At 34.4% G+C, this 16,321-nt stretch overlaps 1 protein-coding gene across 1 annotated transcript in view; it reads right to left on the minus strand.

Annotated features, from left to right (window-relative positions):
* The window catches only part of LOC136040191 (probable flavin-containing monoamine oxidase A), a 74,385-nt gene that overhangs the window by 35,391 nt on the left and 22,673 nt on the right, over window positions 1-16,321 (minus strand). The window contains exons 3-5 of the mRNA XM_065724342.1: window positions 8,734-8,890; window positions 5,271-5,386; window positions 3,251-3,387 (exon numbers count right to left, since the gene is read on the minus strand). Of these exons, the coding sequence (XP_065580414.1) occupies window positions 3,251-3,387; window positions 5,271-5,386; window positions 8,734-8,890 (410 nt within the window). The remainder of the gene's footprint in view (window positions 1-3,250; window positions 3,388-5,270; window positions 5,387-8,733; window positions 8,891-16,321) is intronic.

Raw genomic sequence — 16,321 nt, forward strand, 5'->3', positions numbered from 1 at the left:
ATTAATTTGCCTTGTCAATAATTTGAAGTATTTGCAATTCTGGAAGTATTTAAAATGTGAGTTGTGTTTATTTGCTTGTTTTTTTGTTGTTGTTTGTTTCTTTTTTCACCATTTTTCTTCTTACAATATTTTATTGTTTGTTGTCCTATTCTTTAGATGATTTTTTCCTTAAATTGTTTCTTTCTCCTTAAATAGTTTCCCGGATGTAGAGCCAAAATACTCGAATATTTTTTGTTACTTAAATTTTTCGTTTTTGTTTTGTTCCACTGCTTTATTTAAATTAAACCCACTTCTTTCTCTTATTTTTTTGTAAATTAAAAAGCAGTAGGGTCTCAGAAATTATTAATTTACCGTTTTCCTAACCAATGCTTTATCCTCCCATAATAAGGGTAAATTACACAAAAAAGTAAACGATATCGGTACATTCATCTGAATAATTAATAATTAATTAATCATCTGAAATGTCACTACATCACATTCTTAATTATACCATTACATCTTAATTAATCATTCATTAATTAATAGTTAAGTAGTACATTCATCTGAATAATTAATGAAAAAGCGGCGTGGTCTAAGAAAATTATTTATTTACCGTTTTCCTAACCAATACTTTAACCTTCCATATTAATGGTAAATTACACCAAAAAGTAAACGATATAGGTACATTCATCTGAATAATTAATTAATCATCTGCAATGTCACTACATCATTTAATTATACCATTACATCGCAATTAATGAAAATGGGCGAGGTCTAAGGAATTATTTATTTACCATTTTCCTAACCAATACTTTAACCTTCCATATTAAGGGTAAATTACACCAAAAAGTAAACTATATCGGTACATTCATCTGAATAATTAATAATTAATTAATCATCTGTAATGTTACTATATCATATTTTTAATTATATGATTACATCGTTATTAATCATTAATTAATTAATAGTTATGTAGTACATTCATCTGAACAATTAATGAAAAAACGGCGTGGTCCAAGAGATTATTTACCGTTTTCCTAACCAATGCTTTAACTTTCCATATTGAGGATAAATAATACCAAAAAGTAAACGATATCGTTAGATTCATCTGAATAATTATCAGAATATCCTAGAAGGAGCTACTCAACATAGAATGAACTTTTTCCTTGGCACTGAACAAGAAAGCATAAATGTTAGTTATAGAAATTGTAAAAATAAATACTAATAATATATAATTGCTAAAAATAAAAACTAAAATAGCCCATTCAAAGAGTTTTTGTGCCCATTCGCTCGTTTGCCCCTAACAGGGATACATCTAATCTGCTTTTGTATTTATTTTTTAAATCCTTAGTTAATATTATTAATAGGCATGTATTTCACAAGGTTTACCTATCACAGGAATACCATAATCTACAAGTTTTGATAAGCGCGGCACTATGCCAAGAATTTAAAGCGCTAAGTCTCATAAAGGCTAGTACGTATTTCTCCGATGGATCCCGAAAGATTCACAAGATCACTTGGGATTAACTTAGTAGATTTAAGGTGTTTTTACTTCTGAGTTTATGATGGCTTATATAATTATACTATCTATTATTATGTAGATATAATCTATGTCTATAATTATAGAATTATACTAACTATAATGTTGCATGTTCATGGATACTTCTTTTCGATTGTTTGTTTTTGGCTGTACTGTTTGTTCTAGACGTTTTGATGGGTCGGTAAGGTCGGATGGGTCGGTGTTTTGTCGGTAAGGCCTCGTTCAAGTGCAAATAACACTGTATTGCCACTTTTATAGGGAAGCCAGTTTAATATTTTTCGCCAGTTTTGTGGCTATAAAGCTACGATTACAAATCAATAAATTTTGACATACTCCGAAGTATACTTAATTTAAAAAAAGAAGAGAAACAAGACAGCATGTTTGGGACACTCGAGCAATACAGAAAAAATTAGCATATGATTAGCAATACTGAAATCTTCCTAGCGTGACGAGGATTTTAATCGTCGAATCTTCAATTAGGAAGCGGAACTTCATACATTCCGTTCTCGCCAGGTGTTGAGATATTTGATTCTTCCAATGTTGTATTCACTTACTTTCGATCGAGGAGCTTTAATGGCTGATGTAAAGCTACTTGTTAGTTTAGTCTACAGCATATTTCAGGATTTTTGACATCTATGAACAGTTCAAAACGTTCAAATTACTAATGTAAGAAAACATTTTTTCTCTCATCAAATATTTACCTTTAGCACATTTTAATGTTCAAACAGTTCGTGGTAACGGACATTAAGTAAGGACTGACTCGGCCTAACAGTAACCGAAACTACAAAGGGAAATTAAAACTTAAAACGAACAGAAACTATTAGATTTATCAGGGAAGATATCCCTTCCTCAACAACTGACTCTTTGCACCAAGGTTTGACTTTTTGTCTCAATTTTTCAGAACGACTCCTAAACACAAGGACTGCTTAATTAGAATACGAAACTTTTAAAATAAGAAACCAGTACGAAACTCTGATAATGAATTTTGGAAAGTTCTTGCTTTCTAAATCTCAGCACCGTGACATTCTACCTGATCAACCTCTACCATCAAGAACGAGAAAGCAAGATAAGTTAGTTCCCGTTAAAGCAAGAACAAACCGATATGGTAATTCTTTCGTCCCGGTTTTCGTCGATATGTACAATAAGAGTTAATGTCTATAGTTTGATTTATATTTACAAGTGTAGTTTGATTTTGAATATGCTGTAAAGAAACCAGCGATAGATGTCAAGTTTTTGCTATTAAACCTGTCTACTACTACTACTACAACTTTTTCAAGTGCTAAAAAACTTTGGGATGAAGAGCGACGGATTGAGGAAGGAGAGGTCCCCTCATAAGCTTTTTTTAAGGACTGACTCGGCCCGACAGTAACCGAAACTAAACACGGAAACTAAAACTTAATACGAATAGAAACTATTCCATATATGAGGGGAGATGTCCCTTCCTCAACAACTCGCTTTTTACGCTAAGGTTTGACTTTATGTCCCAATTTTTCAGAACGACTCCTAAACACAAGGGCTGCTTAATTAGAATAAGAAGTACTAAAAAGTACTAAAGGTACTAAAAAAAGTACTAAAGTACTAAAAAACTTTGGATGAAGAGCGAGGGATTGAGGAAGGAGAGGTCCCCACATAAACAGAATCATTTGTGTTTGTTTTGAGTTTTAATGTTGCTCCTTACTTTCAGTTGATAAAATCTTCATTTGATTTATCACTAAAAAATGATGAAGTTACCTCAATGATTTTCCATTAAGTGTAGTAACAGTGATGCCAGTATCATCTTGTTCAATTGAAACAACAGGCTCTTTAAGCAGTACATTGTTGTCACCTATCTTACTAGCCATGATTGTTGACAGCTGCTGAGTTCCTCCCTAAAGAAGAAAGAATTAATCTAATTTTAAAAATCGTAAATTAATTAGTTAAAACAGTAAGTTAAATGTGCATAATCGTAATACAAATAGACCAGCGGCAGAACACCATTTTAGATAATGATAGTTCATGAATTGAAAAGTCAATGCCAAGACTTCGGAATAGGTGTTACCCAGGTCATTTTTTTTACCTTTTTTCACTTGTGTTATATTTAAAACGCAAATGTTACTTTTCACAAAAAAATGGTGTTTTCTAAAATCAATTCTCCAAATATTTCACTATTTTGGGTTTTTGAAGTTGCATTCTTCTCAAACAAAGCAAGATTCAAGATTGTTTAGCATAATAAACAAAAATATTCAAGCAGAGCCAAAAGGAAGCCAAGCTCGAATCGAAGATAACCTATTATCAAATCAATTTATTTGATAACCTATAATCAAATATTTATAATCAGTCCTAAGACACAAAAACAATAAAAACAAAGTAAAATACACCTAAATATGAAACTATATTTCAAAAATTTCAATAACATGAGATGACGTTGATGACGTCATCACGGGTAAATAATATTTTGTTGATTTTTTTTTTAAAGAGATCACCTATTCATATTCTTAAGTCTATTATTAAACTTAAGTCTATTTTTACAAAAGCAGATTTCTACATATCTACCTGCTAAGTATTAAGCTTTGTGCAGGCTTAAACATCATCCTCATCTCTTCGCTCCCTTAGTACTCTATACTTCATGCTCCCCCGCTTTTATCTTTACAAAAGTGTTTAGTTTCTTTTTCGTTTTTCTTCTGTTTTAATTTGTAGTTGAAAATTAATTCATGACACCGCTTGAGTGTCTGAATTATCCGTCATATGACTTTTAATTTCTTTGAGCAGTTTTGTTACCTTATTTTATTTATTTCATTATTGTTAAATTATTGTTATTTTACTTTATCAATTTTATTATTGTTATATGTTGTTATTTTACGTTATTTATTTTATTATTGCTATTTATTGCTATTTCACTTTATTTATTTTTTTATTGTTATTTATAGTTATTTTGCTTCATTTATTTTATTATTGTAATTTACTGTTATTTTGTGTTGGGTTGTGTTCAACATTCACAGCTAAGTTTTTTCGATTGATCAATCAGAGGGATGGTATTTATTGTTATTTTACGTCATTTGTTTGATTACTGTTTATTTATTGTCATTTATTGAAAAATAAATAAATAGATTTAAAGAAAACATTATATTGTTCTGAATCACAGACGTTCAGACGATAGGAAATTTTTTGATGCAATAATTTTCAGTAAAACGTGTTTTATTAAGTAAATGGGCTGATAGAAATAAATGACGTAAAATGAATGTGGTCACAGTCGAAAAAAAAAAGTAATCTTAAGAGCAATATCATCCAAATCGGTCGGTAAAATTCATTTCCCTCTCCTACCATAAAACATTTTGGCTATCGAGGTTTCTGGCCAATAGTGAACGTATGAGCAGGGTATAGTGGAGAAGCGTGCAAGCCGTGCTGGCCATAGACAATTTTCTGCTGCAATAAATTATCTTTAGTAGTAATGATAAATTTTCATCAAGTTAAGCATCCGGAAAAAAATTGATTTCAATTAAATATTATTATTAACAACTAATTCCTTTTCGAAGTGAAGCAAAGAGTTTAAACAACAAATGTTTGTTCTTCATAAACGGAATAATGTCGGATGGTGAAGCACAATGTTTCAACTTTGAGTCAAAACATAAGGAAGTCGGATAAGGAGGACGTAAGGACACTTTTTTTCATCAGACGACTCTGGGTAATCTTTTTACCAGGGTCACGAAACAAAACTTGACACTTGTCAGTGACAAGCCCTTACTTGCCCTTACTTGCTCTTACTAGCCCTTACTTTTACTCTTAGTTCTTGTGCATCTCCTTCTTTGGCTAAAAACAGTCGCATAACTCCTCCTGCTGCATTTGCGTATGCTATGAAAAACAGGGCAGATAAACGACACATCTCAGTTCCTAAAAATATACAATAATTGCAACTTAAGTAGATGGCAAAGGTATATTTTTTTTTACATTTCTTTACTATAGCTTATTTATGCCACTGCACTAAAGAAACAACGTATTTTCGATGAAAAAAAATATCAGGGAATTTTTGTTTCTTTGTCCAACAAAAAATTAAAAATTAAGACACAAGCACACAAATCAAGTTCAAGATTAAATTTCATTTCTAACAGTCAAAAATAAATAATTAAAAAACAACACTTTCGCACTGGAGAAAAACCTATGTGGTAGCGCAAAAGTCTACATAATCACTTAAATATCAAATCAAGTAAATCAACTATAAATAAAAATAACTGAATAAAAAATAATAACAGATAAGAAAAATTACTAACAAATCCAGTCTCCATCAATCATCGCTACTCAAATTCTTCCTCAACTACCGTGTCAACCACTCCAATTAGATGCGGTAGGGAGCGTCTAGGACTAAATACTTGAGAAACAGCTTTTTTCAGACCCCCTCTCCCGCGGGGGTTTATCCATAGCCCCAACACCCTTACCCCAGTGTTTTCACTTACAGTTAAGGCACTATATCCCCTCTAAGTTCTATTGTCAAAAATTACTTGTCTATGAAACAACTCACTCACATATTCATCAATCAAAACCATTGGAACATGGGTGGAGTCTGGATAAAAAACCAGCAAAAAGGAGTGATGTAAAACTAAACACTCGCTTAGCCTTCATTTAAAGGAATAAACGGAGAATTTTGATTGGATACGTCACCAAAAGATGAAATAGGGGACTGAAGAACAAAGGGACCTAAACTTAGATGGCGCTCCATATTTTTACAGAATGTGATGCGTTTTGTTTTATTCGAAGCTGTTTCTCCCTCATTAACGACTGAATCAGAAGACAAATGCTTTTCGGCCGTTAACCGCTTTCTTCATTTATTCTCCATCACATTAAAGACCTATAGTTGTATTTAACCCTGTGAGTGACATATTTGGATCTTATGTATTTAAAACATAATTATGCGTTAAACAGGGAAGCTACACCAGTTGCATATGAAGCTGCACGAAAACCGGGAGCTAAGAGCTTTGGGGGGGGGGGGGAATGGATTGCGAAGCCAAAGATCCTTTTATCAAATCGTTAAAGGTACACAATAATAGTAAATCAATAAATAAGCACATAAATCACTAGATTATTGAAGAAAATCGCTAAATCATTCTAAGATTCACTAAAATCTAGTGATTTTTTTTCACCGGGTGGCAACCCCGTGAGGGACATATTTGGATCTTACGTATTCAAGACATACTTAAGCGTAAACGATTTTTTTTTTACTGGGTTGCAACCCCGTGAGTGACATATTTGGATCTTATGTATTTAAGACATACTTAAGCGTCAAACAGGAAAGCTACTGCAGTTGCATATGAAGCTGCATGAAAACCGGGAGCTAAGAGCTTTTTTTGGGGGGAAAGGGGTTCCGAAACCAAAGATCCTTTTATCAATGGTCTTCTGATATGGTCTTCTGACAGGTAGGTTTCGTTTGGGTACCTATCACATTTTATGATCGTAAAGCATTATTCTAGACTTTGCTCTAAAAATAGTGTAAATGCCAGCGTGCCAGTAAGTGCCCTAGGTAAAGTGCCATCGGTATTGCATTTATTATACAACTGACCCAGTTCCAGCTGTAAAAGTAATGCCACAAGATAACTAGATTTATTGGACACAAATTTTGGAATAAAACACAAGCTTTTTGCAGGATGAATGACCAGGATTGCCACCCCTAGAGATTTATCACTAATTCTAGTGATTATTTATATTGCCTATACAAAAAAAATAATCAATAAATAAGCACATAAATCACAAGATTATTGAAGAAAATCACTAAATAAGTCTAAGATTCACTAAAATCTAGTGATTTTTTTTCACCGGGTGGCAACCCCGTGAGTGACATATTTTGATCTTATGTATTTAAGACATACTTTAGCCTCAAACAGGAAAGCTACTGCAGTTGCATACGAAGCTGCATGAAAACCAGTAGCTAAGAGCTTTTAGGGGGGGGGAGGGAGAGGGGTTTCGAAGCCAAAGATCCTTTTATCAAATCGTTTAAGGTGTACAATAATAGCAGCACTACAAAGCCATGGTCTTCTGACAGGTAGGTGTCGTTTGGGTACCAATCACATTTTATGATCGTAAGGCATTATTGTAGGATTTGCTCTAAAAATAGTTGAAGTGCCAGCGTGGCAATAAGTACAGTGCCAGCGGTATTGCATTTATTATACAGTTGATGCAGTTCCTGCTGTAAAAGTAATGCCACGGGATAACTAGATTTATTGGACACAAATTTTGGAATAAAACACAAGCTTTTTGCAGGATGAATGACCAGGTTTGCCACCCCTAAAGATTTATCACTATTTCTAGTGATTTTTTATATTGCCTATACAAAAAATCAATAAATAAGCACATAAATCACTAGATTATTGAAAAAAATCACTAAATCGATCTGAGATTCACTAAAATCCAGTTATTTTTTTTCACCGGGTGGCAACCCCGTGAGTGACATATTTGGATCTTATGTATTTAAGACATACTTAAGCGTCAAACAGGAAAGCTACTGCAGTTGCATACGAAGCTGCATGAAAACCGGGAGCTAAGAGCTTTTGTTGGGGGATTCCAAAGCCAAAGATCCTTTTATTAGGAATACAAACCTAATAAATCGTTTAAGGTACAAAATAATAGCAGCACTACAAATCCACGGTCAATTTCGTTTTTCGTTTGGTAGGTTCCGTTTGGGTACCTATCACATTTTATGATTGTAAAGCATTATTCTTGAATTTACTCTTAAAATAGTGTAAGGAATGGCGTTCTGCACTGGGGCGGGGGGAGGGGATCTTATTAAGATTTAAATTACATTTTTTTATTCGACAGAAAAAGGTGCTCCAATTCAAACTGAACCCACGATCGGGAGAGGGAGGTGTACAAACAAAACTAAACTATACAAAACCCAGAAGGCGGAACCCTTTCCCCGCCCCCCTCCAGATCTGCGTCTGAGGCAATGATTTTTGCAAGTTTTAAATATTCATTTTCCTTTTTTATTAATAAGTGTGAGCCACTAGCGAAGATGTGAACCCAAGGCCTCTTTAACCATAGAAGAAAAAGGGAAAGGCTACTAGGATGCTAAGGATGCAATTACATCCAGCTCCGCTATTGGTTAATTCTACAAATATTTAATTTATTTAACAGAAAACCAGGAATGACCGCAAAAATTAATGGAAGATTTAATTTTACTGTATTAATAAACTTCCAACTAGTGCACACTAAAATAAGTAGACCTTTAAGGCCCATCTAGACAAATCATTTACCCATCGATGCTCTGACAGCAGCTTGAATTACGTCTCTTGCGCTCTGTGTTCTCAAATTACTTTTGACATATGAATCCAAAGTGATATTGTCCAATTCTTTGGCTAAAGGTGAAGCATAAGGATTTTCCATCGATATCTTCTTCGCTAAACTTTCAGCCTGCAAATCAGAAGGGTTTATTTTTTGAAAATATTTAGATGGCGTTGAAGTACAGTCTAAATCGACATGTGTGTATAGAAAAGGAGGATAAGATCATCCAACAATTGGCCAAGGATCCTTCCCTCACTTTCAGTAAAATTCTAGGAGAAATGAAGAAAAGCAGAATCATAAACATGTTACTTGGTAATTACCAAATTACTTGTTTACTATCAACATTGCTTCCACCAACAAGGCATCCTCTGTTCAATATATTATCCAACAAAGGCATCTAACAAAGGCATCTTGTTGGATAATATATTCCAACAAAGGCAATTCTTCCATATATTTTCAATAGATTAAAACAATTCTTTTCTCCCTTTAATTATTTTATAATGATTTGAAAAAAAGATACCTGCTTAAATTTAATTTTTTTCTAAGGTTTTAGTTATTTTACTTTATCTTGTATTTGTATTAAGTACCTTTGCATAATTCTAATTTTTCCGCGTACTCTTTCATATTTTCTTTTTCGAAATGAGATTTTTGTTTTATTTTTGAATTAGGCTATTTTCGAATTTATTGTGATGCAATTTCAGAAAATGGAGTGTTGTGTCTATCTAATGTTATTACTATTTTATAATAACGTTACAACTTTATATAAGAAGTACTGTTATAACGTATTTCTGCGTGTTCAGCAAACTCGAATCAACATAGTTACTGACTAGTGTGTTTTTGTTTCTATTACCCCCCCCCCCCCCAAAAAAAAAACCTTCAAGGTGTGTTCTATATTTTGGTGTATTTTTAAGTTTAGACATTACTTCCCCCTCCCACCCCAAATTAATTTCTGGGCAAATGAACACAGAGGTTTGTTCTCAACACAGAAGTACGTTCCAGTACAAAATAAGCGAAGTTTCATGTTCATCTGGAGTAATATCATGCTTTTACAAAGTCCAATTTGTAATTTATCGTAACCTCTTATCGGTTGCTTAAACAGCGTACAAAGTACAAGCAATCGATCCTCAGAATTTGGCTTTAAACGCGTTTTCAAGGTTCAAGGTTCTTTTATTATAACCAATATATACAAAATATTAGGTAACTCAAGGCTGAGAGTATAGCTCGAATGCAATTGAGCTACCTTTAAGAAACACTAAATATGCACAAAATTAAAAATAAAAACTTCTCTTAACCAAACTTGACAGAAATAAATAAAAAACAAATCCCGTGCCGTACGATACCACTTCCATCCTCCGCGCACCATCCTGAGACACAATTAAATTTACAACTTAAAACCAAGTGAGTCATAAGACATCTGGAGGTCTCATGGGCGAACCCCAGAGACCAACCCAATACTAAAAAAAAAAAAAAATATAAACATCCCTAAAAAAAAATAAAAAATCATATTATTATTATTATTTAGATTTATAACTCTCAATCATTGATGTCTTATCTAAGCAGATTCGACAATTAGATTGTATAAATCATTCATTCATGTTAGTAAGACAATTTTCCAAGGAAATTCAGTTTACTAAATATAAATTAAAAACAGGGGGATATTTTTTTGGGGGGTTGCACTTTTGAAAACGATACACTGAACATAATTTTTAACATAACTACAGCTTGTTTTCGACATAATACCTTAAATTTTTCAAGACAATACGACCAACAAATAAATGTCAAATGGGGATACGTCCATCTATTAGACAGTGAAAACAGATACAAAAGTCTGGATATTTCTTTAACATATACAGCGATCGTCATCAGCAGATACAGACTTGTATCTGTTTTCAAAATCTAATAAATGAACTCATCCTCATTTGAACATATTGACTCATTGAACATAATGTTCATATCATTGAACATTTGAACTATAGCTACTCTTTATTATTACTCTTCAATTTAAGAAGCGGTAAGAAAGAGAATAAAAAGGATAACATCCTAATCCATGAAGATATTACAAAGTCGAACCAGTTCATGTACGTTTAAATTCAATGACAGTAGCTCTGATTTTAAAGATTTCTTTTTTTTGACAATTTAGAAAGAACCCCTAATATCGTACTTCATTTATGTCCAGTACATCTTTTACTGTACCACGATGGGAGTCACAAGAGTATTTGAAAATACGCTTCATATGACATTCGCCTTGGATCCCGTAAGAATTACTGAGAAGAGAGTTTAGAGAGTTACAGAGAAGAGAGTTAGGAGATTGAAAGTGGCGTGTACATTGCAGAGCTAAGCAGCCAGGAAACGATTTAAACAGTTTTTGTTGGAGAGTAAACCTGTCAGGGCTGGGAAGGCGGGAGCAGAGTGGCAAACAAGACCAGATCATGATCTCCTCATTGTGGACGCAGTAGGAGAAGCAAATCAAAGACTTGTTGTGCCACGAATTTTGACATCGAAGTTACTTAGTAATTTATTCTCGGACATTTGACAAGAGGTATTTGTGTCTTAAATTATTGAGCGAAGGCTAAATCAAATCGTAGGGCCCTGCAAGGGATGAGTGGTTATTTTGAAACATAGGTGTGAGCATCATGTAGATTCCTTTAGAAAGACATTTTTACACACAGAAAGATGACAAGACGTTCTTATCACTCTTCACGGTTCAATAATAGAACTGCTAACAATTATGGTGAAAACTTGCCCAATTGACGCACAGCTTTCCTGAATTAGATCATGTCTTTACAAGGAGGAGAGCTGGGCCTTAATGAGAAGCAATCAGAATAATAGCCAAGAATTGTCTGTGCATATTAAAACACATAATACAACACAAGGAGGTGCGCATAATTCATGCGATTTAAGCAAAATTTGCCGTGGACACAAGAGTCAAATTTCCTGCATACGCCTAACACCCCAAAGACGTGAAGACCGTGAAGATGTGAGCAACCCAAAGACGTGAACACTTGAACACCGTGAAGACCGCCACCCATAAACCCATTAACAAGCAGAACAGCAATGAGAATGTGGATGTGTTTACGTCCTAATACTTTTAACCCAAAATTAGTTGCCCGGAGGTATATACCTCCGGGTATACACCGTATACCGTGGCATATAGTGGTATTTATTGAAGAATCCCGCATTAAATCGGTTTACCAAATGTGTTTGAGATAGTTATTGGGCGATATAAAGAGCCTTCGTCAGCTGTTTTGTCTTTTTCAAGAGTAGAACAGACCAGTTTGGAACCAAAGTGGTCAACAATTATACCAGTACAAATGATCTTCGGGAATAAAGTCATAAATGCTAAAGAAAAAGACCTTACGTGGACTGATATATATATATCTATATATATAAAAATAAGTTGCCTGTGGATCTGTGGATCGTGGATCAGGTGACGTCATGTTTCGGCTGACGTCATGAAATTAGTTGCCATCATTTTTGCTTTGAAGGTGACGTCATTCAAGTTATATAAGACATATGTTCGCGTAGAATTCTATTAATGTTTAAGTTTACAATGACTGATGAAGATGCTCAAAGAGTCTATGCCAAAAAACTTGCTGCTGATAGAGAAAGTCAGAAAAGAAAGCGTGCCGAGGAATCAAAAGAACAGCAAGGAAACAGGCTTGAGGCTAAAGAACGCAAAACCGCACAGTTAGATGAAGATCCACCTGGACAGCGAGAGTCAAAACATATTAAAACTGAAAATGATAGCGATGATGATTGGGTTTGGGATTTTGACTTGGATAAGGTCATCAATGACTACCAGATTTTAGTTAAAAAAACAAAGGTTCGGCGATATGTATTTCATAGTGAAGCTGAAAAATAAAGAAGAAAAAGAAAACTGAAAAAAGAAAAAAGAGAAATTACAGACTGGGATACCGGGACACAAATGACGACCGGGACACAGGGAATATAAATGACGACCAGGACACAGGTATTTAAGAATATCGTTCAAAGACAAATTTTTAATTGTAAGAAGACCGTTGAAAGAGAAATTTCTAATTGTAAAATGAGTGAAAAACCTACAATGGCAACGGTACCACCATCGAAGTAGATAACCAGTGGGTTTACGGCCAACCTACCATCTTCAAAGATACCACGATAGGAAGACTCTACACCGTTCACCCCAATCAACATGAATGCTTCTTTCTACGCCTGCTTTTGGTGAATGTACCCGGTCCGACATCCTTTGAGTATTTGAGAACTGTAAACGGTACTATACATGACACTTACCGTAGTGCATGCCAAGCTCTGAATTTATTGGAGAATGACCAACACTGGGATAACTGCATCAATGACGCGTGCGAAACGTCAACCCCAAGTCAAATTCGTACACTTGCTCTCCATCAGCTCCTACAGAGTTATGGGAAAAATATAAGTCAAAAATGTCCGAAGATATACTCCATCGAAAACAGTTAGAGACGTCAGAAATGACTTTTGATTTTACATCAGAAATTTATAACGACACTTTAGTTATTATAGAAGATTTGTGCGTACGTATGGCAAACAAACCTCTTCAGGATTTGGGAATGCCTTCACCTAACCGTATCGCTGCTGTTTCGACATGTGTAGAATTGGATCGTGAACAAAGTTACAGTACGAGTGATCTATTGTCGTATGTACAAAATAACATTTACAAGTTAACGTCGGAACAAAGACATTTATGATACGATAGACTCAATTTCAGGACGTATACAACTACCTGCTGATTTCTGTAGTTTAGTGACGTCCAAAAATGAATTGATTGAAAAAGTATTTCCAAATATTCTAAAAAATTATAAAAATAATAAATGGCTTTTAGTTATTATAGAAGATTTGTGCGTACGTATGGCAAACAAACCTCTTCAGGATTTGGGAATGCCTTCACCTAACCGTATCGCTGCTGTTTCGACATGTGTAGAATTGGATCGTGAACAAAGTTACAGTACGAGTGATCTATTGTCGTATGTACAAAATAACATTTACAAGTTAACGTCGGAACAAAAAGACATTTATGATACGATAGACTCAATTTCAGGACGTATACAACTACCTGCTGATTTCTGTAGTTTAGTGACGTCCAAAAATGAATTGATTGAAAAAGTATTTCCGAATATTCTAAAAAATTATAAAAATAATAAATGGCTAAGTGAAAGAGCGATTCTCGCACCCAAAAATATAGACGTCCACGAAATCAACAATATTGTTTTGACCAAGATTCGAGACCAGGCAGTCCTTTGCAAGTCAGTCGACACAGTTTTGGAACCAAATGAAGCGGTTAATTATCCATCTGAATTTTTAAATTCCATATATCTTTCAGGGTTTCCACCACACGTGCTACAACTAAAAATAGGCGACCCACCAAAGCTTTGCAATGGCACGCGACTTGCCGTAAAAAAAACAATGGAAAGCCTAATAAAGGCGACAATCTTGACAGGGCATTTTGAGGGTAAGGCTGTTCTTATTCCTCGCATTTCCATGATTCCAACGGATCTGCCTTTTCAATTTAAAAGATTGCAATTCCCAATTCGATTAGCATTTGCAATCACCATTAACAAAGCTCAAGGTCAATCATTAGAAAAATGTGGTATAGATCTTAATACTGATTGTTTTTCCCATGGACAATTGTACGTTGCATGTTCGAGGGTCGGTAAACCTGACAATCTATTTATATGCAGCGACAATTGGACAGCGAAGAATGTTGTATATTCGCAAGTTTTACGCAGTTAATTTGTATTGTATCCATCTATCTATCTATCTATATAAAAACGAGTTGTGTGTATGCATGTTTGTTTGTTTGTAAAAAGAGCGTTTGCATATGACGTCATTATTAGTGCATACGGCTTTGTATATGCACAGACAATGGGAAAGCCAAGAATGTTGTATATTCGCAATTTTTACGTAGTTTAACTCCTGCAGACGAAATGAATGCTTGCCTGAAAAATTCTAATTTATGGGCACACGTAAAAATATTAAAATTAACTACAAATATGCGTGTCCGATTGCAAAACGATGATTCTGGTCAAACATTTTCAGATCAATTGCTGGCAATTGGAAACGGAAAGCTTCCAGTAGTGGGAAAGCCAAAAATGTTGTATATTCGCAATTTTTACGTAGTTTGAAACACATATATAAATCTATCTATATTCACAGGTGGGACACAGGGACACAACTACAATGGCGCGTAACTAATATGGCGCGTAACGACTTACGCGCGCGGGGGGGCTTGGGGGGGGGGGCACGAAGCGCCCCACCAACTAGGTGTTGGGTTGGCGCGAAGCGCCACCCCAACAGCTAGTATATATATATATATATATATATATATATATATATATATAGATATATATATATATATATATATATATATATATACATATATATATATATATATATATATATATATATATATATATATATATATATATATATATATATATATATATATATATATATATATATATATAAAACCAATCTTGTGGGGCGATATCACTTTCTGGAAATTAACGAAAATGTTATTGCCTTAAACAGACGGTTCAGAAAATTAGACATTGAAATTAAAGCATACTTTTTACCACAGAATTAATAAGCCGGTTTCACATTTGCAAAATAGGCCAAACTTCTTTATTTGTGCTCATCGATATTGGAGCACATTTTCAACGACCTGACCTAAAAGCAAATACTTTTAAAAACCACCCAGAGAATCTTACTAGGGCCTTGACAATAAGTCAAAAGAGCCATCGAGAGACGAATCTGGGGCTGCAAATGACTGTAACAATTACTATTCACTCGAAGGCACTAAAAAGCAAAGGTGAACAATCAACAAGCTCTATTGCATTTGACATTTTAAGCATTTGACATTTTTTATTTTAACATTAATATTTGACATTTTTTATTTTAAGCAAGAGGATTGGCTAATTTGTGCTTCACGTGAATACAAACAGCATTCAATACTCGGACTTTCCATGATCTAGGAATCAGTATAGTCAAATTTCTGTCGAATTACATGCAGCTAACAGTTTCAAAATCCAACCCTTTTAGCCTTGTTTACAAGGCTCCAAACAATCCTGTCCCCCATAAGCCCCCCGGTCTACCACGGCCCAGTTTACTCCCCCCCCCCCCAAAAAAAAGAAGATTAGGGCAAAGAGACACAATCTCGTGGAAAAATAGAACACAGTGGGCGAAAATAACATTTTTTCTCATTTTGAAACTTCATCTAAGAATTTTCTATTTGAAATCTCCCTCCGCCTCCTCTTCCTTCACCACAACATGCTCCATCCCATTTTGTCCTGCTACTACTAATATAAAAGTTACTGCAGAGTTAAGCCCGCCAACCAACGGACAAACCATTCAGCCTATTAAATACCTATGCTCTGGTATTTCGTGAAAAATCACTTAAAAGTCCCCAATCCTCTCTCCCGTTTGCAGGTTGATCTTGCCTAGTACGCCAACAGGAGGCGGTTAGAGGGAGTTATTTGACCACCCTATATTTTTTAACTCCCTCCTATATTTAAAAAATAACTTTTTAGTTATTTTCATTGAAAACAC

The sequence above is a fragment of the Artemia franciscana genome, chromosome 20, assembly GCF_032884065.1.
Source record: "Artemia franciscana chromosome 20, ASM3288406v1, whole genome shotgun sequence".
NCBI classification, from domain to species: domain Eukaryota; kingdom Metazoa; phylum Arthropoda; class Branchiopoda; order Anostraca; family Artemiidae; genus Artemia; species Artemia franciscana.